Below are 25,813 nucleotides of genomic sequence, written 5' to 3'. Positions count from 1 at the left end.
ACAGGGTCGAGGTGGAGCGGCAAGTATGGGAGAGCATTGATTGGCTCGTCCGAGCGGCTCTCGACGTGGTCTGGTAGCTCTCGGGGGCGGCCTCCTGGAAGTGGGAGGGTCGTGATGCCCACCGGAGGCCTCCCATTGGCCGCGCGGCCCGGAAAGAGGCTCCGCGGGTCTCGTCCCCGGCGGCGGCGGCGGCGGAAACGGAAGCAGCGGCGGCGGCAGTGGCTGTGGCAGTAGTAGCAGCAGCGCCGCGGGCGCGCGGGGCGGGGCGGGCGGGGAAGATGGCGTACCAGAGCCTGCGGCTGGAATACCTGCAGATCCCGCCCGTGAGCCGCGCGTACACCACGGCCTGCGTGCTCACCACGGCCGCCGTGGTGAGGGGGAGGCCCGGCGGAGGGCGGGGCGGGGGCCTGGAGGGGGGCGGAGGGCTGGGCCTGGCGCTGGCAGGCATGGGGGGGGGACCGGAGGCTGGGCCGGGCCGAGAAGGGATCCCGCCTGACCGTCTGGCTCTTCTTCCTTCTAGCAATTGGAGCTGATCACGCCTTTCCAGCTCTACTTCAACCCTGAGCTCATCTTCCGGCACTTCCAGGTGAGCAGGCGGGGGAAGAGTGCGGTTGCCATGGTTCCGGCCCAGCCCACTTGCACTTAGTAAGCTCCTGCTGTGTGCGGGGGCCCCAGGGTCACCCCTCCCACAGGGGCCGCGCGCGCGGCCTGGCGGGCTCCTCCGAGGGTGTTTTGCTCCGGCCGGTGCCACCTCCAGCAGCGTCCCCCCCCTCCCCCCGGAAAACCAGGCTGGAAGGACGTGGCAGGTCGGGCCAAGCCCCTGAGCTCGGAGTGGAAGGCTGCGGCCCGGCGGGCGTGTTTGTTTGGGAGAAGCAGCCCGGGCCTGGAGGGAGATCCCCAGAGAGCTTCCCGGGCTGCCGCGCTGGGGGCGGGGCAAGCTCCCCGCCGGGCTGGCCCCCACCCCCGCCGCCCAGCTCCTTGGCCTTCTCTCCGCTTGCAGATATGGAGGCTAATCACCAATTTCTTGTTCTTTGGACCGGTCGGATTCAATTTTTTATTTAATATGATTTTCTTGTATCCTTTATGGGCGTGTGTGGCCCAGGGGAGGGCTTCCTGGAGGAGGTGCCCCCAGATGCCCACATCTCCTGGGGGGGCAGAGGGCTGGCCGGGGCCCTGGGGGCAGGGAGGAGACTTTGGCGGCTTTTCCCTGACTCGCACTCCAGATACCGCTACTGCCGAATGCTTGAAGAAGGCTCTTTCCGAGGCCGGACAGCAGACTTTGTATTTATGTTCCTTTTTGGGGGACTCTTAATGACCGTATCCTTGGCGGCTGGCAGGAGCCCCACCGTGCGGGCTCTGGGGATCCCCTGGGGTGGGCCGAGGCCGGCGGCCGCTTTCCTTGACGGGCGCCAGCTGTTCGGGCTGTTCGTGAGCTTGGTGTTCCTGGGCCAGGCGTTTACCATCATGCTGGTGTACGTGTGGAGCCGGAGGAACCCCTACGTGCGCATGAACTTCTTCGGCCTCCTCAACTTCCAGGCCCCCTTCCTGCCCTGGGTGCTCATGGGCTTCTCCCTGCTGCTGGGCAACTCCATCATCGTGGACCTCCTGGGTAAGAGGCGCCCGCCCCGCCCCCGCCCGCCCCGCCCGCCGGCCGCCGCTCACCCGCTTGTGCTCCTTCCAGGAATAGCCGTCGGACACATCTATTTTTTCTTGGAAGACGTATTTCCCAACCAGCCGGGGGGAGCGCGAATCCTGAAAACACCCGCCTTCTTGTGAGTGCCGGCTCGGGCTGCGGGGGGCAGGCCGGGGGCCGCTTGAGCTCTTGCACACCGAAGCTGCATGGGGGGGGGGGGGGGCGGTGGCACTCCCGGGGGGGGGGGGCACCTGTGGGCAGCAACGCCCTTGCTCGGGGGAGGAGACTTGGGGAGGGCAGGAGCGCAGGATCAGCCGGGAAAGGGCCCGCCATCATCCCTGGAGGCGCCCCCTGGGCTCAGAAACAGCCCTCCCCGCGTGCTCCAAGGACCAAAGGCACGAGCCGCGGGCAGCATTGGTGCGAAGGCCTTCGGGGAGCTGCTGGAGCTTTGAGAGCCGCTTGTAAAAGCCCTCACGCAGGGCCCCATCGAAATGCTCCCTGCCTTCTCCTTCCTGGAGTGGGGAAACTGAGGCAGGACACGGGTGGTGAGCAGGGGCTGCCCCGCCGGAGCAGGTCCCGGAGGAAGACGCAGGAGGAGAATCGAGAAGGGAGGTGGAGGGGGCGGGGCTTGGCTTCTTGGGCGGCTGGGGGGGGCGCTCGGCCTGTCGGGCAGCCGCCTCGGCCCTCCTGCGAGCCTGGAGCAGGCCTGAGCTGCTGTCGGCCACGCGACACGTGCCAGGCTCCACCGCGGCTCGGCCGATTTCAGCCACGGGTGCCCCCTCACTCTCAAGCCCCCCCCAGGGTTCAAGGGCCGGGCACAGATCACTCTGTCCTCTGTTTCCAGGAAGGCCATTTTTGACACGCCCGACGACGATCCCAATTACAACCCCTTACCGGAAGAGCGGCCAGGAGGCTTCGCGTGGGGCGAAGGGCAGCGCCTGGGAGGCTAGAGCGGGGCCAAGTGGGGAATCCGGCTGGGCAGGAAGGACTCCGAGGAGCTCTCCTCCAGGATGCTTTGACTCTGCTTCAGAAGGGTGGACACGTTCGACGGCTTTCCCGTTTTTAATCCAGAAGCACTTTACGCCACGGCCCTGCCCCGTCCGGGAGACCTCGGCGGCGGCGTGCCCGCGGGGCTTCGCTCGACCATTCTTGACGCCGGTACTCCAAGCTGACCTCTCAGAGCCAAAACAAAGCAGAAACGGAAGAGACGTTTGTTGCCCGCTCGGGAACGAGTGCTCGCTCGCTCGCTCGCTGAAGACGGTCAAGGCACCACTCGGGGAGAAGAGCCTCGTGGACCCGCAAGTTCCCGAGAGGACAAAATAAAACTGCATTCATTCTCTCACTGGACTCCAGCCTTTGTGTGTGGTCTGTTAGCGCATCGTGCGTCCTGGTGCTGCCCAGAGCCGCGATCGGAGCCGCCCGCCTCCTGTCGTCTCCCCTCCCCGATGTCTGTGGTGGACGCTGCAATTCAGGGCCTCCGGGCCGCTGCCCGTCTGTCACAGAGACCCGCGTCCGATGGGTGTCGAGCTCTTGGGGGGAGGAGTGCCAGCGCGAGGCTTCAAGACGGGTCACCACGGAAACGAGACGACGCGTCTCGGCCTCTGACCGTCCCCTCTTAGGCCTCCGGGGGCCTTTTCTGACCCCTCAGCCTCTCTCCTCCCTCATCCTTCCTTGGTAAGTCCCTCAGACCAGGCTTCTGCCCCGGCATCTTCGCCTCTGCTGGGAGGCGGATCCCAGAGCAAACTTCCTGCCTTCTCGGTTCCAGCCCAGCCGATGGGCCTTTGTCCCATGCTGGGGAAGCTTTCTCACCTCCACCGTTGGGGATCCCAGCTGGGGGGGGCGGAGCTTCTCCCTGTGGCCCTCACCCTGCTTCAGCTCCCTGCGATGTCCCCCTCGCTCACCCGCCATCGGCTTCCCCTCCCTTATCTTGGCAAAGGTGCACCCGGAAGCTCCTCGCGGGCAGGGATGGGTTCCTTCGGACCTTTGTCGCCCCAAGCCCTGGCCCAGAGCCGAGCACGTTGGCAGCCGCGTCGCGTGTCCCCTCGCGAGGACCCGGAGCCCCCACGCTGACCTGGCAGGCGTCATTCCTCCCTTCTCGGGTCAGTGGCTGGGGAGCGGTCGCCCGAATCGTTCTGGGGCGCCCAGCCGGCCCAGCTGTAGTGACAGCGGGCGGAACACTGGATCTGGACCAGGACCGCGAGGCTCATGTGCGGAATAGCACGGTTGGGTGAAGACGGCCCGGCCCGCCTCCCCCAGGAGGCCCTTTTGACCAGCGGGTTGGGGCAACTTTTCCCCTCGCGATGGGTCCTCAAGATGACTTCGGGGTCCCCGTTTTGTTGGGCAGAGGCTCGTCCACTCGCTGCCTTCTGGGCCCAGAGCTGGCCACGCCATTGCTCGTGGAGGCCCCGCAGGAGCCAGACCTCGGAGCCCCCCTTCCCATTCCGTGGCCTTTGGCGAGACCTGCGCCATCGTCGCCACTCGAGGCTTTCTTGGACCCCGACTTTGTAGCGATCCTTGTTAGCAGCCCCGAGTCAGCCGTGCGTGCCGAGCTGCCTCGGCCCGTCCCTGGAGGCTGGCAGCGGACCGTCGAGAGTCCGCCCGTCTGTCCGCACGTGAGCAGCACGAGCTCTAGGCGGCCTCCGAAGCCAGCCCGTGCCCACTCTGTGCCAGGCCCTGTTGCCATCGCCTGGACTGCCCATCTCCTGCCCTTAGCAAAGCTCCTGGTGTGAAGGGCCCTTGCGTGCTCTCCTCCGCCGAGGGGCTGATCCTCCGCGGGCAGCCGAGTTTCCGTGGAGTCCCGTCCCTGTCGGGCACAGAGCCTGGCTTGGCTCCTTGGCTGTGGGATCCGCGCTCTCTGTCCCCCTTGGCCGGCCCCGCTGGAGCCACGGGCTTCGCTTCCCCTTCCTTTCCCTGAGCGGTCAGAATCCGGGGAGCCCGCGGGCGCCCCACCGAGCCTTGGGGCTGCGTCTTCTCCAGAGCTTATTCTCAAGCGGGCGCCTTTCTGCTGCTGCTCCCCGCCTGCTCGCTCTGCTTTCTCTTTCCATCTCCCCGATTCTCCCATGGCTGCCCTTTGGCCTCCAGGAGTCCCTCCAGGGCACGCGGCGTCACTTGCGGGGGACTTGGGGAGATTTTCATTTCGGCCCGGCACAGCGCCTGGCGCTTAACAAACGTCCGAGCTGAGCCGACACCCCCCGCCTCCTCCCCGGGAGCTCGCCGTCCCCCAAGGCTCCTGGGCCCGCCTTCCGGAGGCCTCGCCCTCTCCGGGACCCACTTCGTGCGGAGCACGTGTTTCCTGGCAGGCGGCAAGGTCTGGAGGGACCTCGCGCCCTCCCACCGGCAGCGTCCAAAGCCCAAGACGGCAGCGAGTGCCGGGATACCGGGGCATCGCCGGCCCGCCCTCCCCTGGCACACTGCCGCCTCGGCGCCCGTTTCCGAGCCTCGTCCAGGGTCTCGGAAGGCTGCTGTCATGGCGGATACGTGCCGGGGCGCGGCCCTCAGCAGCTGGCACGCTCCTCGTCTCTGCTCTTCAGGCCCTCTCTGGAGTGCTCGTCCCTTCTGGAAAGTGGGCTCTGAGGCAAGCCGGGGCTGGCTCGCCTTTGGCTCCCCCTTGGTGAGCGGAACCTAGCCCAGCGCCATCCTGAGTGCGCACACCAGGATGCCTGGCTCAGAGCGAGGCTGCGGCCCCACCACGTTTCCTGGCTCCGGATGGACAGACGGTGGACATTCAGCAGCCGACTCACAGGAAGGAGCGCGACAAAGCTAAATGAGTCAATAATATCAATATTCGCAGGAAGGAAGGAATCCCGTACAGATCGTCGGCTGTGATCATTCTGAGGAAGCCGAAACAAAGTTGCCGATGGACCAGGCCTAAACCAGATCAAGAGCTCGGCCAAGCCAATGGGCCGCTCCGGCCTCTTCAGAGACGTCCACGGTTCCTCTCTCCTCGCTCATCCGGTCCCGAGCAGGCTGCTGGCGTCGCTGGCGGCCTTCCTGCTCCTGCTCGGCCCAAGCGGAGCGAATTCAGCCGAGTCTCCCCAGGTTTCGGGAGCTGCGCCGCTGCCTCTACGTATCGCTGCTTGGTTAGGGGCTGCTCCATCTTCCGCTCCTCGCTCCCACAAAAGGTAGGGTAATAAAGGCTTTGGTGTGGAGGAGACTGATCCTGTCTGTGGAAGGATGTTTTAGTCACCCTTCCCTGGCAGACCAATTCACTGTGCCACCGGTGCCAGCCTGTCTGCCCGTATCCCTCCCCCCGATGATGCCCTCCTCGTTTGAGGGGAAAACAGATTATTCTTCATGTTGCCATTTCTTTCAAAGCATTCCTTCGTGCGGCCATTTTTCATTTGGAAGTCACGCGTTCCTAACTTGGAGGAGTAACTCCTGATCTCGTATCGGGGGCGGTTCTCTGTGCCGGTGAAAAGGCCTCTGGCTGAGGTCTTCGGTGCCGAGACTTCTCGGGCAATTCAACTTTGTCGCTTGCATTGTCGACGTGGGCCTTGAAAAGCTTTCCAGGTTTGTAGAGCACAAACCGGCTGGCCGCCTTCTCTTCTCGCCTCCTCCAGCCCAGGCTCTGCTAAAGGCTCTCCCCTTGGTGATGACTGTGCCAACCAGCTCCCTGCACTGGGCTTCCATCTTACAATCACACCATTCTTCTCGGTATGGGTCACTCAGCAAGTCGAGATTTATTCAATGGTGTTCTGTAAGAGGCTGCTCCAGCCCCACTTTTGGTTTTACCAAATGTTGTCCCATTTCACCAGTTCATTTCCCAAGTCTTGCTGATTCTTCCTCAAACACGTCTGGCTCCTCTGTTCACCCAGTCGCCACCCTAATAGCTCCTTTGTTGGCCAACGTATTTGAAATCCTTCACAGTCTGACAACGGCCCGTCTTTCCATCCCATTACCAGGACCTCCCCTCCCCCTGGTTCTTCCATCCCTCTCCCTAAGCTGCTCCCTGGGAACACAATTCCCTCCCTTCCTACCTCTTCCACATTAACCTTGGCCTCTGTTCCAGATTCCATTGCACTCAAGGGACCACTCCCATGTCATCTGGTTGTTGGTCCTCCTGGGGCTCCGGAAATGATTTTCCACTTATTTTGAACAGTTTGGGTTTGCTTCTTTGGGAACATGTGGCTCCCATCACCTGCTTCTCCCCCTGTAGAATGCAAGCTTGTTGAGAACAAGGAAGAGTTTGTTTCGTTTTGGTACTTGTTTCCCCAGGGCCCACCACAGTGCCTGGCACAGCGTAGGTGCCCAATAAATGCTCCTCTGAATTGCTGAACTAAACAACAAGTTGCAGCCAACGCCTTTCCTCTGGGTGTCAGAGACTTTGTGGTTCCATGGCTCGCCCCCTGAATGCCACAGGAAGTGATGCCCATGACCAATATCCTCTGGGTATTCTAAAGTGCTACTCAGACTTTGAGGGCCCCAGAACATGGTCATCCAGGACTCCCCCCATGTCCCTATGATGCTCCATGGTCCCTATTATCCCTATTCCACTGACCAGCCCTCCATGACATCCACCTTTATGTGCTCCAGTCTGTTATGTTTCATGACCCCCAGACTGCCTTGTGTCACAGATGGTGATGCTCTGTGTTTACATCCTCTATGTCCCAGACTCTGGTCCTCCATGACTCCCATCTTCTGGGTGCCACAGACTGCTATTGCACTACTCCTTTTATCCAGGTGCTCTAACTTGGGTTCTTCCATGACAGCTATCTACTACATGCCACAAAATGTGGTGCCCAACTCCCATCATCAGTGTCAGACTGCAGCTCCATGACTAGCAGAAGGTGCCCCCAGACAATGATGCTCCATGACTCTCATTCTCTGTGTCCCAGAACTGTGGTATCTTGTGACGCCCATCATTAATTGCTCCAGACTCACAGCAATAAAGGGGACACAAAGATGGTGCTCGTTTCAAGATGTCTGGCATCATCCAAGGAACTTCTGTTTCCCATGGGCTTTCTTTACTTGCTCTTTTCCATTTTAATTTTTATCCCAGATTATGGTTCAAGATCTGCATATTTAACTTGTTCTTTTTAATATTTGATGACTGCATTTCAGTATCATTGATCCTATGTATTTTAGGCATTGAAAAGTGGTTCTGAAAAGAGGTCCACGAGCATCTCCAGCCTGCCTGAGGAGTCCATGACATCCAAAGGCTGAAGAGCCCCAGGTTCATAGGTTGTCTCCTTTACTGTGCGTGCACCCCTGGACCCCAGACCTTCTTCACCCCCTTGGTTTTCCCATATGAGCAGGGAGTTGGCCGGTGGGGCTCAGCTTAGAGTTCTTAGCCCATGCTCTTCATGCGGTCTTCTCCCTGACTGTGGAGAATGCCTTGACTGACCTTGTCTGCTTTTAATGAAGCTCAGTGAAAAGTTTTTCTTCTCTTTCAAGAAGACCTTTGTCAGGACAGGAAAGAGAAGACACACCTGCAGAGTCTGTGAGGGCACTGTTTTGCTCCTCCCATCCAGGGTGTTTTTGTAGTTTCAGGGTCCCCCGACTCTTACAGTCATGTGGCACGACACATGGGAGGCTGTGGAACATGGTTTGTGAAAGCCCTTCCCATGTCATGTGTGTGCGTAGATGATTCTTCCAAATGTTTTATATCACTGGGAAACTGAGGAATTTGGGATTAGTTGATTTTTTCTATCCCCTCACTTGTTCTCAATTTGGGAGGGGGATTGCAGAGTAGTAAGGTTTAATGATGGGCTTGGCACAAAAGCTGCAATTAACTTCCTGGTGGTATTTTTATTTATTTTATTTTTCCATGGTGACATGATTCATGTTCTTTCCCTCCCCTCTTCCGGTGCCAACGAGCAATTCCACTGGGTTATATACATGTATTATCACTCAATACCTATTTCCATAGTATTCATTTTTGCAACAGTGGTCTTTTAAAACCAAAACCCCAATCATATACCCATGTGAACAAGTGATCAATCATGTTCTCCTTCTGTGTTTCCGCTCCCACAGTTCTTTCTTTGGATGCAGATACATTCTTTCTCCTAAGTCCCTCCCGATTGTCTGGGTCATTGCATTTCTGTTAGTAGCAAAGTCAGTTACATTTGATGATGCTACAGTGTATCAGTTTCTATACACGATGTTCTCCAGGTTCTGCTCATTTTGCTCTACATCAGTTCATGGAGGTCTTTTCCTGGTGGCATTTTTGAAAATACTTAGCATGGTATAAGAAAACCAGATGTCTCCTGCAGTGAAGGCTCTTGTGGACTTTGAGTCCACCACTCCACCATATTCCAAAGCCCACAGAACATGGCCAGGAGTGCTTCTGCCCAGACCCTCATGGCCTCTTCTGACCAGGATTCTCTTGCCAGGACACATCCAGCCTTGACATAAAAGTGTCCAGTAGGAGGGCTGTTGGCTTTGAGAGGTGGTGTCCTAAAAGGCCAAGAGCCAGGGCTAAAGGGCATCCAGCATTATTGTCTTATTGGAGTACCCACAGAGTAGTCTTCATGGCTGTCAGGGTGTGGGTGACAGTCAATGGGACACCAGGTCAGTATGTCTAAGCTGCCAGACCCAGCCTGTTGAGCATACCCCTCTTTGGTGGACCACTCTGGAGGGGGTGGGGTTCCTTAGACCATGACTGTGCCAAGATCACCACAGGGGGAGCCCACATTGGCCACCTTCCTCTCTTGAAGGACATGGAAGCCCAACTCTATGGGCAAAAATATGCCTGTGCATCGTGCCTGGAATCTCCTCCCTCCTCACTACTCTGGCTTCCCTGGCTTCCTTCATGCCCCAACTAAAATCCATCCCACCTTCTGCCAAAAGCATTACCTGCTCCCTCTTCATGTCAGTGCTTTCTCCCCGAGACTAATCCCATTACCCTGTGGATAGCTGGTGTAGTTTTGTCTCTTTGGGAGCAAGGATCTGTCGGAGGAGTTTGGCTTTTTCCTATCTTTGTATATCCCCAGTGCTTGACCAACTGTTGGCCGATTGACTGATGTGTCAGGGCCATCTCCTGTGCCAGATTGGACAGAAAGCTTGCTGAGAGATGTGGTTCTGGAGATGCTAAATGTCTGGGCTCCACCCTGACATGGTCCAATCCCCCTCTGATGGGGCAGCCCAATCTTTCTGTCCACAGGACCCAGCACTTGGATTTTTTTCCTCATTTGGTTCAGTTCGTTCTCTGCGTCATGGAGTTAGTCAGAAGGAATCTTAATGGCCACCGGGCCAGTTCTATCATTTGGAGCCCACAGGCTAGCAGAGCTGGGATTCGAGTTTAGGCCCTCTGACTGCAAATCCAGCCCCCTTATCACGGTAGCACATTTTCCTTGAGTAGGCTTCCAGGAGGACATGGAGCCTAACCTTCCCACGGGGCTCTTTGCCCTACAGCACAGAGTGGGGCTGCAGCCTTTCTGCCCCCTGCTATTGCCAGTGAGTGAGCCTCAGAGCAGGGAGGACACAAAGGACACGTCCTTCCAGAAGTGTCCAATGGGTCTGGCTGGCCTTGGGGCCACCATTCCAGAACTTCAGGCCAGGACAAAGGAGTTCCTGAAAGGAGTCCTCGCCGTAGCATAATGGTTGGCCATCTTCCCAGCCTGAAGCAATGATTTCACTTGGGGTCAGCTTACATGGATGGGAAGTGCTTCTTTACACTTCGTACAAATGGCAACCCAGACCTGTTCTCTCTTCTGGAGCCAAACAGCATGAAGAAGCTAACACCTCTTCCAGATGATGGTCCTTCAAGTGCTCCCCAAGACAGCTGGCCCTCAGGGGACACAGACTCCCAGCCATTTGCCATGCCAGTGCTTCTCCTCCGGACACTCCTGTTCATTAGGGTCCTTCTTAAAGCCATGGGCTGACCCAAGACTGACTGTTCCAGGCGAGGGCTGAAGATGGGAGGGCGGGGTGGACCCCTCCCTTCCCTATTTCTGGAAGCCCCACCTAAGGCAGACCAAGATCCTACTGGTTTTCCAGGCCTGGTTTTCAGTCCTTCCTATCTAACTCTGTTTTCTTTGTTTTATACCATTTAAGTGGATTGTTTTTGGGTCATCCATTATAGTCCTAGGCCCTCCCACCATTCTCCCTTTGGGCTTATTTAGGACTGGAATGAAGTCAAGATGGATACCATTCAGCTCCCCTCATTGGTCCTTGGACCAGGAAGTCACAGGTTCCCGTCCTGCCCTCCTGCCTCTAAAGATGGAAGCAGCAGGAGCTGCCCAGGACGAAGGCCCGGTTCTGTGCTTTGCTTTGCTTTATGGGTTGCCTGGGCCAAAGGATTCCTTGCCAGGAGGCATTCAGGGACTTGGGGCCATGCCCACACCACAAGGAGGCATTAGAGGGAGGTGAAACCACAGCAGACATTTAACAGTTCCTCCGGATCACTCTGTGTGCCCTCTAGAAAACTGTGTCGTTGAAGGGCAGATGAGAAACCAGATGGGATTTGGTTCTTTGTCCTTCAGTGTCTCCTTTGGCTTCTGCCTGTTTGGGAGCAAATTCCCTGGCTTGGGACACAAGGATCTTGATGATGTTGCCAGAGGCCGCAGGACCGATACAAGGCACTGGACGTCTGAACAGCTGCTGGCCTCCCTCCCCCGGGCTAGCACACTTGTTGTTTCTGAAGTCTTGGTTTAAGACCCAGACTTTTAGCTGCTCAGTGACCTCTTCTGGGTACGTGCATCGCCCTTCAGTGCCGCCCAGAATGCTTGCTTCTTCCTCTCGCGCGGCCATCCCTTTCTGCTGTTCCTTGTGCACAGATCATTCCACGTCCATCTTTCTCAGGGCAATTCTTCAGAAGTGGGAAGTTCCATGAGGGGGGCTCCAAAGGTGCTTGTTGGCAAGAAGTAGTTTGGGGTTCTTTCCAGCTGCGTCCTGGCTCCCGCCTACAGTGGGTATGGAGGTTCCTGGAAAGAGGTCCTTAACTCTGCGGATTATGGACGTCTCCATTTCTCCATCCTCGGCCATGACCTTCCTGGCCTTCTCCAGCCCAGCCCCTGCCCTCATCTTTGTGGGCGTGTGCCCTCCTCACTCCCTTGGCCACACACCAAGCCTAGAGTTTGCCGTCACTCTAAATGTTCTGTCCCAAACTCAGACCTTCCCCTCTCTGGGACGACCCACCCGCTCGTCCTTGTGTTCTTCACACTTGCCGTATGCTTCCGTGATCTCGCAGGTCCTCTTTCCTGCTGTGGCCTCCCCTTCCTCTCTTCACATCAGACAGGGTTGATGGGCTCAGCCCACTGCTGCTTGTGGCGCTCCGAGTCACCGACTAGAGAACGGCACGCCGTTGTGCTGGCTGAATCTGTCACCGAGCCATACTGCCTGGGTCCAGGTGTTGCCTTACTGGCAAAGCAGAGGTCAGCTGCCGGCAGCTTCCAAACCTCCCTGCACAGTGACTGGCTTGTCCTCTCTTATTCCTGTCTCTGCAGTACAGGCGACCTTTCTCCACCAAGGCCTCCCCCAGAACTCAGTCATGCCTTCCCGGTACGCTTTTTCGCCTGCCTTTCCCCTCCTTAGTCCAAGTAGGCCCCAATCTTGCTCATCCTTTAAAGAACCATGGCCTGAAGTCCCACCATTTCCTCATGTTGGGACCGTCCAGCTTTCCCTCTTGCTGCGCAGCTCCTGAAATCGCCATCGACGTTCTCTGGCTCCTCTTTCTCAGCACTCCTTCCCTCGCCGAGCCCGCACCATCTGGCCCAAAGCCCCTTCGTGGTCGCCATGGCCTTCCTCAGGCCTCCTTCTCTGTGACCTCTCTGCAGCTTCTCCTGTTGCTATGGGAGCGGACAAGGGGCAAGTCAAGAAGACGACGTCCGAGAATGGGTCTGGCTTTCTGAACGGTGGCTCAGACTAAGCAATGACCGGCGCCAGCCAGGGATGGAGTGCGGCAGCTAACAAAACGGGTAAGCATGTTCCTCTTACGTCTTTCAGATCTCCTCAGGACTGGGAGCTGGAAGGACGGGAGGGGAAGCTGGCTGAGGACACCCCCGAGACTAGTCACCATATAAGGAGAGTAGCGGGTGAAGCCCTCCGAATTCACGGGACCCCAAAAGCCACCAGCCCCAAACATGTAGGCACAGCAACAAGCAAGAGGAGCTCCAAGTCCTAAGCCAAGGTTGGCGGCTGAGACCCATGCCTGGAATCGGGGTCTCTGTGGGTCATTGAACATGGTGGACAGAGCCCGTGGCCATACTAGAGAAGAGCTGCTTGTGGCCTAAAGAGGGAGGTACGATGGGCGCCACTTGAGTGAAGGTCAACCGAGATAGAAGGGAGCCCAAGCCGCGTGGATAGAAAGAGCTGGACACATCCCCATCCAAGCGCCGGGACAAGACCTGGGGGTGACAGGGGCACCTCAGTTATCCAGCCAGCCAGAATATACACATATTAAGTGCCTACTGTGTGCCGAGCACTAGAAATACAAAAATGGGCCCTGCCTTCAGGCGGCGCCAGTCTAATGGGGGAGAAAACAAGCAAACAGATATGGACCAATGAGCTACCTGCAGGATAAAGGGTCAATGATGAAGGGAAGACGCAGAACTGAGAGGGTTGGAGAAGGCTTCCTGCTGAAGGCGGGACTTTAGCTGAGGAGTAAAGGCAACCCGGGAGGTCAGTCGTTGGAGTGGAGGAGGGGGAGGATTCCAGGCATGGGGGATGGCCACAGCGGATGTCCAGGGTTGGGAGGGACAGCCGGGAGGCCGGTGTGACCAGACGGAACTGTTGGGAGGCAGGTGTAAGGAGCCTGGAAAGAGGAGGGGGCCCGTCACAGAGGGCTTTAGAAGCCAAACCGCGCTCTGTATTTGCAGAGCCGCCTGGTCCGCTGGAGCTCTTCGTTGCTGCCCCGAACAGCGTCCAATAACCGTCTGATGTGCCGGGACGATCACTTCATCCCCCAAAAGGCGGAGAAGAAACCCAATGCTGTGCTCTCCCTGGTAGGCCCACTCCTGGCAGGCTTCCAGGCCGCGAGAGCATTTGAGTGAGGTGGGTTGTTCTCTCCGGAGAGCTCCTGTGCCCGAGGACAGCAGAGCGGCTTCTCCCCGCGGCATCTTCTGGCAGAATTACTCGCCCAGTAGGACACACGCCGCCTGCAGTGAGAAGAGCCGAGTGACCCTGCCGTAGCCTTGGCTGCTACACCAAGGGGGGAGAGCTGGGGAGGAAAAGGATCTCTGGGGCCTCGTAGCACCCTGGAAGGGAGTTGCAAAGGGCCATGTGTTCCCATCTCGGGCGCCCCAGTCAGCGCCTGACTTCTGTCCCCGGCCTTCCCGCCGCCACTGCAGGTCTTACTATGTTCTCTTAGTAAAGGCCTTTGCTTTGAGCTAGTTGTGTCCATGGGCAAGCTCATGGGTGAGAAGTCTACGTGCTTGCTGTGCCCCTGAAGCTGGGCACCGTCGCCCCACAAGGACCTGAGCTGCAGCTCTGAGTGCCGCTTTGGGGTGCCCCAGAAGCGGGTCTGGGGGGGCTAGAACACGGGGCCCCAGGGGCCGCCCTTTGGGTGCTGTTGGTCTCCAGGTGGCCCCAGAGCTCTAAGAAAAAGGCCAAAAGCAGGGTGGAAGCCGCAGCTAGCCTAAAGCTGGCGGCGGCAGCCTCGTGTCTCTCATACCCGGAAAACTTCTTCCTTAGATGCTTTTGCTTTTCCATCTGGACCTTCCCAAGTTTCACAGCGATTGTCGGTTAACCACGTGAGGCCCTTTCTGTGTGCCCATATCGTGCCAAGCCAGGGAGACGACAGGAAACGGAGAAGCTACCGCCCTCCGCGAGTTCCGCCTCCCCCCCCCCGCCCCGGGCGAAGCCAGGCAGGGAAGCCCCAGAGTGAGAGGACGCGCCTCTCCTTAAAGGTGGCTCGGGGAGCCTCAGGGGAGCCTCGCGACGAGCAAGCAGACGGGGGTCGGGGCTGCCAGGAGCGCGCCCGGCCACGCCAAGGGGAGAGGGAGGAAGGAAGAAGCAGAGGCGCCTGCTCTCTGCACAGCTGCAGTCAGCAAGAACCTGCCATCCTTGGGGTGAGGGCAGCAAACGGAATGGCCTCAAGGGGGCTCAGGGGCCGCCTGTGCCCATTGCAATCGGCCCGGATGGAATTTGGGAGGCCTGCCCTGATCCAGGACGCTGTGGGCCGGACGGGGTCTCCTCTCTGTGTCTCGTGTCCGCCTGAGATGAGGGGCTGGGGGGAGGGTCTGCTGTGTGCTGGGCCCTGGGCTAAGCGCCTGCCAGGTAGGGCTTCCCTCGATCCTCACGGCACCCTTGGGAGGTGGGTGCTATTAGGATGCCCATTTTACAGGGGAGAAAACCGAGACAAAGGGAGGTTCCGTTTCTTGCCCAGTCACACAACTCCTAAACGTCTGAGTCGGCATCTGAACTCGGGTCTCACGCCTCTAGGCCCGGCGCACCACCTCCTATGACGCTGACCCCGCTAGCCGTGTGAAAAGCCCGGAACGGAGCACCTCTTGACTGACTCGGTCCCAGGCAAGAACCAGGACGCGACAGTCATTGTGCTGTCCGAGGCTCCGATCTGGAGGCGAGGGGCCTCCCGTCTGCGCTGGCACCACAGAATCCCGGCCGGGGGCTGCCCATGGTGCCCGCCGTGTTCCCCGGGCCACACACGGGACAGCCGGAGGGAAGCTTGTTCTGCCCTCGGGGGACGCTTCCTGGGGGGGGGCTCCCCAACAGTCCGGAAGCTCCTTGAGGGCTCTTTGGCTGCTTGTTCGTTCCTGGCACCTCCCGGGCCTGGATACATGCTTGGGGCTAACCACTGGGCGAGGCGCATGGAAGGGAGGTGGGATGGGGGCAGCTGCACCGACTCCTCTCCCTGCCCTACTGACTCCCGGCTGGCAAAGCTGCGACTAACCACCCTTCCACCCTCCCTCCCTCCAGACAGACGGACAGACACCCCCCCACACACTTCCTGACTCCCCAGCATAACTGCCCCCAGAACAATTACCACCTACCTGGACTCTGTGGGCTGGGCTGCCCTTGCTCAAACCACTCCCTGCTTCTTGTGGCCACCAGTCCCTCCTCCCCCCCCTCCTCCTCCTCTTCCCCCTTCTCCCCTCCCGTTCTCCTCCTTCTCCTCCTCCTCCTCTTCCCCCTCCTCTTCCTCCTCTTCCCCCTCCTCCTCCTCCTCTTCCCCCTCCTCCTCCCCTCCTCCCTTCTCCCCTCCTCCCCTCCTCTTCCCCCTCCTCCTCCTTCTCCTCCTTCTCCTCCTCCTCCTCTTCCCCCTCCTCTTCCTCCTCTTCCCTCTCCTCCCCCTCCTCCTCCTTGTCCTCCTTCTCCTCCCCTCCTCTTCCCTCTCCTCCCCCTCCTCCTCCTTCTCCTCCTCCTCCTCTTCCCCCTCCTCTTCCTCCTCCTCCTCTTCCCTCTCCTCCCCCTCCTCCTCCTTCTCCTCCTCCTCCTCTTCCCCCTCCTCTTCCTCCTCCTCCTCTTCCCCCTCCTCCTCCTTCTCCTCCTCCTCCCCCTCCTCCTCCTTCTCCTCCTCCTCCCCTCCTCTTCCCCCTCCTCCTCCCCCTCCTCCTCCTTCTCCTCCTCCTCCCCTCCTCTTCCCCCTCCTCCTCCTTCTCCTCCTCCTCCCCTCCTCCTCCCCTCCTCCTCCCCCTCCTCCTCCTTCTCCTCCTCCTCCCCTCCTCTTCCCCCTCCTCCTCCTTCTCCTCCTCCTCCCCTCCTCCTCCCCCTCCTCCTCCTTCTCCTCCTCCTCCCCTCCTCTTCCCCCTCCTCCTCCTTCTCCTCCTCCTCCCCCTCCTCCTCCTTCTCCTCTTCCCCCTCCTCTTCCTCCTCTTCCCTCTCCTCCCCCTCCTCCTCCTTGTCCTCCTTCTCCTCCCCTCCTCTTCCCTCTCCTCCCCCTCCTCCTCCTTCTCCTCCTCCTCCTCTTCCCCCTCCTCCCCTCCTCTTCCCCCTCCTCCTCCCCCTCCTCCGCCTTCTCCTCCTTCTCCTCCTCCCCTCCTCTTCCCCCTCCTCCTCCCCCTCCTCCTCCTTCTTCTCCTCCTCCTCCTCTTCCCCCTCCTCCTCCTCCTCTTCCCCCTCCTCCTCCCCTCCTCCCTCTCCTCCCTTCTCCCCTCCTCTTCCTCCTCTTCCCCCTTCTCCCCTCCCCTTCTCCTCCTCCTCCCCCTCCTCCTCCTCCTCCCCCTCCCCCTCCCCCTCAGAGGTTCACCCAGCAGTCACCGGGACACTTTCCTGCCCGGCAGCCAGGGCTTCAGCATGCAGGGCAGAGCTGTCTCCCCCAAAGGTGCTGGTGCAGGGCGGCCGTGAGGCCTGCTCTCCATTCTCCCTGTGACTTCCAGTCCGTCACCAGCATTTTTACGGGGCGCCAGCCGTGCCGGCCTCGGGTCTGCACAGCCCCCCAGGAGTCAGGAGGAAACGTGCCTGCTTCAGGGGGAGAAGCGGAGGGCTCGCCAGGACCGACGGCTCTTACCCAGCTGAAAATAAACGGGCTTTGGCTCTTGAAGCCCTCCATGGCCTTCGCCCCGCCTACCTTTCTGTGGTCTTCCGCGTCCCCGCCATGATCCACAGCGGGCTCCATCTCCCAGCCCTGGCAGCTGCCCTCCCTCCTCCGCAGCGCTGGCTCCCGCTCCCCTGGCTTCTTCCGCCCCCTGGACCGGAAGCCCCTCCTTAAGGGGGCTCAGTGGTCAGCCTCTATTCCCCCAGGCAGCCAGTCTTCCCCCTGCCTACGGACCTTCTCCCACAGCAGGCGCCTCCAACTGGGCATGTCCGAGACCCCCCATCTTCTCAGCTTCCCCAGGGCCGGCACCCCGTCGGGAGGCCTGGACCTCTGCAGTCCCCTCCATGGAGCCCTTCGCCTCGCCTACTCCCCCCACCGGCCCCCAGGCCCAATCTCCCTTGGGCTCCCCAGGCAGAATTTATCTCCTGTTCGTGGCTCCAGGGTTGTTTTGGTATTGGGAAGCTCCGGGGGGCAGCCAGTGGGTGCTAGGCCTGGAGAAGGGAGGGCGCAGCCTCTATCCTGCCTCAGGGGCTGCCTCATTGAGAGATCCTGGCCCCCGTTCGCCTCAGCCTCCCCATCTGCAAAATGGGACTCATCAGGCTGCTTGGGAGGCTCAAACGAGGTTGCCATCGCAAAAGGAATGAGGCAGGGCGGGGTTCAAAATCTCCTCGGGCAGATCTCAGGGTCTCGGTGCCCGGCAGAAGCCAAGGCCACGCCTAGGAGTGGAAAAGACCCGAGGCCAGCGAGGGCATGCAGGCCAGTGCACCTTCGGGGTCCTGCGAGCCCTGCCCACCTCCGAAGCGAGGGGCCGCCAGCCCCCAACGCCGCCAGGACTACAAGTCCCAGCAGTCCTTTGCGCCCCGCCTCCGGCACGCCGCAGGGCTCTTCAAGCATGTCTTCCCGTTCCCCACCCTACGCTGGCCTTCGTGCGCAAGCGCCCTTCGAGTTCCGACCCCGTGCGCAGGCGCTCTAGGGCCCCGCGCGCTGCTGCCTCGCGATGCCCGAAGTGCGCGGCCCTCCGCCGGCCAAGCGTTTCCGGGCCGGGCCCGGGGTCCCCGGGAACCGCGGCGCTATGCTGCCCGGGGGCCGCCGGCCGCTGCTGGGAGCCGAGGCCTTGGAGCGTCAGCGCCGGAGCCTGCCCATTTTCGCGGCGCGCGGGCCGCTTCTGGCCCGCCTGCGGAGCGCCGAGTGCGCAATTCTCATTGGTGAGGCCCGGGGTCCGCCGCGGGGCGGGCGGGAGAGCGAGCGGAGCGCCCCCAGCTGGCGGGAGGGCGGAGAGGGAAGCGGGTGGGGGAAGGAAGCGGAGCAGAGTGGTGGGGGCGGGCGGGAGTGCCTGTGAGTGAGATCGGAGCGAAGGGTGGCCAGGTGCGCATGCCCAGTGAGGTCTCGTGGGCCGGTGGAGGAGCGACGATGCCAGGTCGCCCCCTGCTGACCGGAGAACGGAGCTGCTGGAACAGGTGCGTGGGTGAGGCTGACTGGGTTCTAGAAGTTCAGATGGGAGATAAGGAACACAGGAAGGAAATGAGCATTTATTAAGCTCCTTCTGTGTGCTATGCTAGGTCAACGCTTTGAAAAAAACGAGAAATGCTGTTAATTAAGATCTTTATTTTTAGTTGTGTAAACTGAGGCAACGACTGACACAGCTAGGTAGTCATTGGGAAGAATCTGAACTCAGGCCTTTCTGACTAGAACGGGGCCTGGCGATGCCCAGCAGAGCTTTTTGTATTAAGTCTTGGAGGCTGGGGAGCTGCTGGAGTGTTTTTGAGGAGGGGGAGTGTATGACATGGCCGCCCTCCTCCTGAGGAAAATCACTTTGGTGGCTTGGATGGAGGAGAGACAGGCTCTCACCATGGTGGGAGGAGCGTCAGGACAGAAGGGAGTGTGATGAAGAGATGCTGCAGAGGTCAAATCCGGAAGTTTGCTAGGTGAAACAGACAAGAAGGGCTGCAGAAGTGAAATTGGCCAGAGAAATTGACAGGGCCTGGGAGGAAAGAGAAGCTGTGGGAAGCAGGGCTGCCACAAAGCCAGCTTCCTGGTTCACGTGGAGTTTGGGCTGGGAAAGGGCTGGAAGAGGACCCGATGGAGGGGTCTAACAGCTCTAGGCTGGGTGGGAAGCCGTGGCAAAGCGACCGAAAAGCCCGGATTCCTTTGGGAGCTGAAGAACGAGCACCCGTGGCCAGGGAAGCAAAGCCGGGGCTCCAGGGTTTGGGGACTGGCTTCTCCTCGGGCCGGGGGGGCGCCTTCTTTAGGATCCTTGTCTTTCCTGGCGTGGAGCGTCCCAGGAGGGACCCTTTGCTGGACCCTCCCCTTGCCTCTGGCTGCCCCACGAGGTGAAGGTGCTTTGGAGAGAGATGAAGGTTTGGCCTCCATCTGGCTGTCCCTGGGGCGAGCCGACGCGCTCAAAGTCGAAGATTCCGCGAAGGGGAGGGAGAGAAGCCAGGAGGAGTTTCTGTTGGATCCGGCGGTCCCTGGGGAGCTGCTGGAGTTTGCCCCAGGCTTTGGCCTCCGATCCCGAGATGCTTCTTTCCCCAAAGACCCGGAAAAACAACCTTTGGACTTTTCTTCCTTTTGAGGGTCCCCAATTCTCCCCCCTTCCCGTCTCTGACGTCGCAGGCCGTCTCCAGGGGGCTTTCGATGACTTTCAGAAATGGGCGCCGCACTGGTGGCCGCGACGCCCCGAGCCCGGGCCCCAGAAGGGCTCTCTTAACGAAAGGCGCTCTTTTGCTCAGGGGAGACCGGATCAGGGAAAACCACGCAGATCCCGCAGTACCTGTACGAGGCGGGCCTGGGCCGCCAAGGCGCCATTGCTGTGACCCAGCCTCGCCGCGTCGCCGCCATCTCCCTGGCCGCCAGAGTCTCGGATGAAAAGAGGACAGAGCTGGGCAAGCTGGTGGGTAGCATCTGGAAGAGCTTCCCGAGGTGCAGTTCTCTCCTCTCGACGGGCGGCCCTTTGCACTCCATTCCGGGCTCGCTCGGCGCACGCCTGAGCCCTTTGTGGCTCGCTGGTTCGAGAAGCACGCGTGCAGGTCTGGAAGCTGTGAAGGAGGCCAGCCTGGCTGTTAGAGGGCTCATGCACACGCACACGCACACGCACACGCACACGCAGCATATGCACACAAACACGTGCACATGCACACGCACGTGCACGAGCACACAGCAGAGCGGGAGGTCCCCATCCCCGGTTCCCCGAGGGACAGTCCAGCCTGGTCTCCCCCCGGAGGCCTGTGGCTCAGCTTCCCTCTTGGGCACAGGTGGGCTACACCGTGCGCTTTGACGACGTCACTTCCGAGGACACCAGAATCAAGTTCCTCACGGACGGGATGCTGCTCCGGGAGGCCATTTCCGACGCTCTGCTGCGGAAGTACAGTTTCGTCATCCTGGACGAGGCGCACGAGCGGACGGTCCACACAGACGTGCTCCTGGGCGTGGTGAAGGCCGCGCAGCGCCGGCGGAAGGAGCTGGGGAAGCCGGTGCTCCGAGTGAGTCTGGGCGGGGCCGGGAGGGCTGGGCGGGCCGGGAGGGGGCGCCGGGCTGTGCCCTGAGCCGGGCCTCCCTCAGGTCCTGGTCATGTCGGCCACCATGGACGTGGACCTCTTCTCGCGGTACTTTGACGGCGCCCCCGTCCTCTATGTGGAGGGCCGGCAGCACCCCATCCAGGTTTACTACACCAAACAGCCGCAGAGCGACTACCTCCACGCCGCGCTGGTCTCCATCTTCCAGATTCACCAGGTGAGGTCGGCGCGCAGGGATGGGGTGGAGCAGGCTGGATGTCCGCTGAGAGGCCGGCGCTCGAGCTGGGGTTCCCGGGGTGCCCTCGGGCCTCACCCGTGCCTGGCTCCGCCCCCACAGGAAGCGCCCCCTTCTCAGGACATCCTGGCGTTCCTCACGGGCCAGGAGGAGATTGAGGCCCTCTGCAAGGCCTGCCGGGACATAGCGCGGCACCTCCCCGACGGCTGCCCGCCGCTGCTGGTCTTGCCGTTGTACGCCTCCCTGCCCGCCTCCCAGCAACTCAGAGTCTTCCAGGGGGCCCCCAAGGTCAGTCGGTCGATCCGTGGGGTGGGCGGAATGCCGACGCAGCCGCTTCCACCGGGAGGCGCTTTGGGGAGGCCGAGTCCGGTTGGACGTCCCGGGGTGGGCGGAGGAGCTGCGGGACGAGGGCCTCCCGGCTGGCCGCCAAGCCCATCTGCGCTCGCTCTCTTCCCCCTGGACTTCCCGTGGCCGTCGTCGGAGCCTACCCGGACACCTGAGCAGGTGTGGCCGGCCCTCACGGCGCCCTCCTCCCCGCAGGGCTCTCGCAAAATCGTCGTTTCCACCAACATCGCCGAAACCTCCATCACCATCGCTGGGATCAAGCACGTAATCGACACCGGCATGGTCAAGGCCAAGAAGTACAACCCAGGTGAGTGGGGGCGGGGGGGGGCTTCTCCCGGCATCTGCGCGGCGGCCCTTCCCTCTCCTTGTCGAGGCGACTTCTGCTCCCGCCCTCCCTTTGGAGCCCCCGAGCCCTCTGCGAACAGGCTCCAGACGTGCGTTCGAGTCCGTGCCTCGGCTCATGGTGGCCCCCCGCCCTGCGGCCTTCCCCCCGGGGAGCCCAGGACCGAGCAGGCTCCTTCAGGGGCGACGGTCTTCGGGGGGAGCCATCGGGGGTTGACCGCCCGCCCCGCCCTTGCAGAGAGCGGCCTGGAGGTGCTGGCTGTCCAGCGGGTGTCCAAGACCCAAGCGTGGCAGCGGACAGGCCGGGCCGGCCGCGAGGAGAGCGGGGCCTGCTACCGCCTCTACACGGAGGACGAGTTTGAGCAGTTCGACAAGATGACGGTCCCGGAGATTCAGAGGTTGGAAGGGGCCCCTCCCCCACAGGCCGGGATCTCCGGCCTCCCGCCTCGGCCGGCCGCTCAGGCAGGGGTCAGTGACAGACCCCCGCCCGGCTTGGGCTCTTCCTAGGTGTAACCTGGCCGGCGTCCTCCTGCAGCTCTTGGCCCTGCGGGTGCCCGACGTGCTCGGCTTCGACTTCGTGTCCAAGCCGTCCGCGGGTGAGTGGGGGGGCCTTTCCCCGGGCGGGGCCCCTCCGCGATGGGCTCCTCCCCATCCTCCATCCTCCGTCCTCCCCCCAGATCGTCTGCAGGCGGCCGTGGAGCAGCTGGAGCTGCTGGGGGCGCTCCAGCGGAAGAAGGACGAGCCCCCGGCGCTGACCCCGACCGGAAGGAAGATGGCGGCCTTCCCTCTGGAGCCCAAGTTTGCCAAAGTAAATCCCTCCTCGGGCTGCCCCCAGTGGAGCCCCCGGGGGAGGGCCGGCCGCGGGCGGCCGGAGCCGGGCCTCAGCGCTCCCCTTTGTCCTTTGCAGACCATCCTTCTGTCCCCCAGATTCCACTGCACAGAGGAGATACTGACCATCGTCTCCCTGCTGTCTGTGGACAGCGTCCTCCACAACCCCCCCTCCCGGCGGGACGAGGTGCAGGCGGTCAGGAAGAAGTTTGTCTCCAGCGAGGGGGACCACCTGACCCTGCTCAACGTGTACCGCGCCTTCAGAAACGTGGGGGGCAGCAAGGTAGGCCGAGCCGCGTCCCCCCCGAGCGTGGGGCTCCCCGAATTCCTCCCCCGCGGCGAGCGCTCAGCGGCCGCCCTTCTCGTCCCCAGGAGTGGTGTAAAGAGAACTTCGTCAACAGCAAGAACATGCTGCTTGCGGCCGAAGTCCGAGCCCAGCTCCGGGACATTTGTGTCAAGGTAACGTCGGGCCGAGACGGGCCCTGCCGGACCCACCCCAGATCCTCGTGTGCGTGGGGGAGGGGAAGCTCCCCCACCAGGCAGCCCCGGCCCCATGCGTGACTGCTGGCTCGCCACCTGGCAGGGACTCGTGGGCCCTCCCCGGCGCTCTCTGCAGCTTGTGCCTCCGGCCTTTCCTTGCCAGGAGCCCCAAGCCGCCGGACACGGTGGTCATCTGTGGGTGGAGCCTCTCATCTCGGAGGCCGGCCCTCATCACTCGGGGGCCCCAGAGCTCACCCCCTCCCGTCCGGGGCCTCCGTTGTTGGGCCGGGGCCGACCGCTTTGCCGGGTCGGCGAGGTCTGTGTCGGAGCTCCGCACGTGCCTCGGGCAGACTGAGTGCCCTTCCTGGTCTGGGGCCGGGGCTGTCCCCTTCCGGGCCTCCCGTACTCATTCCGGTTTCCCTGGAGACGGCCGTGAGGGAGAGCCCACGCTCCGAGGGTTCCCGGCTGGCCACGGGGCCCTCTGTGCCACGGAAGAGCACAGACACGTGGCTGGCGTGGCTGGCGTGGGAGCAAACGCTCCTCGTGGGTGGCACCATGTGGGCTTCCGTTTCTCATCAGGAGCACCTCGAGAGAGAGTGCTATGGCCCGGCTGAAGGGTCCAGCAGGGTCCAGTGAGAGCGCCGCTGGCTTGGTGGGTGCGAGGCCTGCCTGGCTTCCTGCCGCCGGCGGGGTCTGGGCTGTTGGGTGGCCTTTATGAGGTCACTGGGAGAATGAGGACCCTCAGAGGCATACGATTTTCATCTCAAGTCGTATTGTAGGAGATTTATTAACGTTCAAAGGGCCCAAGAGCACTGCCCACTCGCTCATCTCCTCTGTGACAGGAAGTACGGAACGACAGGAAGTTAGGGGGCTCATGGGAAATGTAGTTCCCTTTTAGGGTAACAGATCTGCAATGACACCGAGGGCAGCCGGGTCCCTTCCTCTGCACTTTGGGCAGGCCTGACCTGGCTGAAGGCCGAGCCCTCCCCCTCCCCACCCCCTTATGTCGGGGGCCTCACAAGGGGGGAGCTTCCCCTCCAGCACCCCACGCTCCCCCCTCCTCCTCTCGACAGATGTCGATGCCGATCGAGTCCTCGCGGGCAGACACAGGCAACGTTCGCCGATGCCTCGCTCACGGCCTCTTCATGAACACGGCCGAGCTCCAGCCGGACGGGACCTACGTGACCGTGGACACCCGCCAGCCGGTGGCCATCCACCCGTCCTCCGTGCTGTTCCACTGCAAACCGGCCTGCGTGGCCTACAACGAGCTCCTGTCCACCAACAAGTGCTACATGCGGGACCTGTGCGTGGTCGATGAGGACTGGCTCTACGACGCGGCCCCCGACTACTTCCGCAGGAAGATGAGGGCCGCCCCGAGCTGAGCCCGGCGCCCTCGGGGAGGCCCCTTCATCGCTGGCTGATGGACCGCGCGGGGGCGGGGGGGCGGCCTCGCTGCGCTCAGGTTTTTATCTGTAAACGGTTTTTCCATTGAAAATGCAATAAATTCGCTTTTGTACGAGTTTCAGGAAAGGAGCTGCGGCTGTGCGCAGAGGAGAAGCGCGTGCGAGGCGGAGGGGGGAGGAGCTCCGCGTGACTGCTGGCCATTCTCTGAGCTCTGGCGTGCCCAAGGCGCCTGGGTGACCCACTCCCTGACTCACTCGGTCTTCGTCTAGGGTTGTTACTTTGTGCCGTGAAAACGGAGGCGAGGGGCGTCGATGGGACTTTGCCAGGAGGACCTTTGCCTGGCACGGTCGGTCGGACGCTGCCTCCCACACAGGAGAGAAGGCAGCCGGGCACGCCGCGCTCAGAATTGCGCTTTAGAGCAGGAGGCCGAGACGGGCCCGGAGGGTGGGAGGAGCTTCGCCCAGGAATCCCGGGCCGGGGGATGAGCCGGTGGCCGCGCCGGTGCCCTTTCTCAGATGGGGCCGCGGAGCACAGAAGAGGCCAGCGGGGAAGGAGCCCGCGGAGACGTGCCAAGTGCCGGGCTGCTGGGGGAGGCAGGAAGGAGCGAGGCCTCTTCATCATGGGATGGGGGGCAGAGGCACCCGAGTGCTGGGAGAAGGGGGAGCTCCTGGCAAATAGCCTGAGGGTGGGGAGAGAGGGAGCCATGGGAGGTTTTAGAGGGCCTTGGAGGAGAGCGGGGTGATGAGCCGATGAGGTGGGGGCAACAGGGCATGTAAAGAGTGGGAAGAGGGCAGAAGCTGGCCGAGGGTTGGAGGTGGGTGTCAGAGCCTCGCTGTACGCCTGCAGCACAGGCACCTTCTCTGTCCCTTCCCCTTTGCGCCCATACTAGGGGGCTTCTCCCAATGAGACGGAAGCCCTTGAAGGTGGGGGCCCCCTTTCCTGGTATGTGCCCAGCACAGAGGCTCTCGCCCAGCAGAGGCTTAAGCAGCGCATGTGTCCATCTCAAATGCCCAAAGCAAGCCATGCCCGGCAGAGACCTGCAGAGGGATTCAGAGCAAACGGATTTGCCTCACCTAGAGAGAAGCTACAAGGCTTCTCCACGCTGGGAATGGAAGAGGCCCACCGAGTTGTGGAGTACAGAGAAGCCTGTCAAGACTTCATAGCCACATTCCCTGCCCAGCCACAGTCCCCAGCACCGTCGGCCACAGGAAATGGAGACGAGGAAATCGCCCTCCACCTGCCTTGCGGCCTCCCTCGACTCCCCCAGCCAGATGCTGCCAGGAGCCTCCATCAGGCGAATTAAGCCAAGCCCAGGCCTTGCTGAGGGCTCTTCTCCGTTCCGTGGCTCTGGATGTGTTCAGACACAAAGAAAGGGAGAACAACAGATCACGGACCACTCACGAGGGCTGCGGCCAGTTACCCGCTGAGAGCCGGACCTCACCTGCCCCCTCCCATCGGCCAGTCTTCTGCTTGACTCTAGAATCCTGCAACTCTGACCTCTGGACCTTCTTTCTAATGGCCCCCAGACCTGCCTACTGGTCCTCCTCAGGCTTTGGGCCTTTCCCCTGCTGCTCTGGGCCCAAAGTCAGGAAGGCTGGACTTCAGATGCGGCCTTGGACATCTCTGTGACCCCTCTGGGGATTTTCTTGGCAAAGATCCTG

The 25,813-nt window shown here is 61.4% G+C and overlaps 2 protein-coding genes across 3 annotated transcripts; both read left to right on the top strand.

The window, feature by feature from the left end:
• Positions 1 to 237: 237 nt before the first annotated feature.
• On the top strand, positions 238 to 2,980 carry DERL2 (derlin 2). Its single transcript, XM_001362863.4, has 7 exons — positions 238 to 371; positions 521 to 586; positions 1,001 to 1,074; positions 1,224 to 1,317; positions 1,414 to 1,609; positions 1,682 to 1,772; positions 2,478 to 2,980. The coding sequence occupies exons 1-7, from the start codon at positions 279 to 281 to the stop codon at positions 2,581 to 2,583; spliced, it is 720 nt and encodes a 239-aa protein (XP_001362900.1). The 5' UTR covers positions 238 to 278; the 3' UTR covers positions 2,584 to 2,980.
• Positions 2,981 to 17,311: 14,331 nt separating this feature from the next.
• On the top strand, positions 17,312 to 24,267 carry DHX33 (DEAH-box helicase 33). 2 transcript variants are annotated; one of them, XR_472175.3, is made up of 12 exons: positions 17,312 to 18,211; positions 19,736 to 19,896; positions 20,258 to 20,485; positions 20,565 to 20,735; positions 20,856 to 21,041; positions 21,294 to 21,405; positions 21,679 to 21,838; positions 21,948 to 22,036; positions 22,118 to 22,248; positions 22,368 to 22,551; positions 22,641 to 22,727; positions 23,822 to 23,883. XR_472175.3 is itself a non-coding variant. In XM_001374460.5 (12 exons), the coding sequence occupies exons 1-12, from the start codon at positions 18,004 to 18,006 to the stop codon at positions 24,128 to 24,130; spliced, it is 2,046 nt and encodes a 681-aa protein (XP_001374497.2). In that variant the 5' UTR covers positions 17,312 to 18,003; the 3' UTR covers positions 24,131 to 24,267. The 2 variants fall into 2 exon arrangements, 1 of the variants encoding a protein (XP_001374497.2); XM_001374460.5 differs by having other exon boundaries at positions 22,348 to 22,551; positions 23,822 to 24,267.
• The last annotated feature ends 1,546 nt before the right edge of the window (positions 24,268 to 25,813 follow it).

Source organism: Monodelphis domestica, chromosome 8, assembly GCF_027887165.1.
Source record: "Monodelphis domestica isolate mMonDom1 chromosome 8, mMonDom1.pri, whole genome shotgun sequence".
In the NCBI taxonomy this organism is placed as follows: Eukaryota; Metazoa; Chordata; class Mammalia; order Didelphimorphia; family Didelphidae; genus Monodelphis; species Monodelphis domestica.
Note: the sequence above shows the minus strand (reverse complement) of the source record. Positions and strands in the feature narration are given on the sequence as shown.

Excerpts from the sequence above, each read along its gene's own strand:
- DERL2 (XM_001362863.4), top strand. The coding sequence starts at position 279 with ATGGCGTACCAGAGCCTGCGGCTGGAATACCTGCAGATCCCGCCCGTG. Across the intron at positions 587-1,000 it reads TCATCTTCCGGCACTTCCAG|ATATGGAGGCTAATCACCAA; the intron begins GTGAGCAGGCGG and ends CTCCGCTTGCAG. Across the intron at positions 1,318-1,413 it reads TTGGGGGACTCTTAATGACC|CTGTTCGGGCTGTTCGTGAG; the intron begins GTATCCTTGGCG and ends GACGGGCGCCAG.
- DHX33 (XM_001374460.5), top strand. The coding sequence starts at position 18,004 with ATGCCCGAAGTGCGCGGCCCTCCGCCGGCCAAGCGTTTCCGGGCCGGG. Across the intron at positions 19,897-20,257 it reads GGACAGAGCTGGGCAAGCTG|GTGGGCTACACCGTGCGCTT; the intron begins GTGGGTAGCATC and ends TCTTGGGCACAG. Across the intron at positions 22,249-22,347 it reads TGGAGCCCAAGTTTGCCAAA|ACCATCCTTCTGTCCCCCAG; the intron begins GTAAATCCCTCC and ends TGTCCTTTGCAG.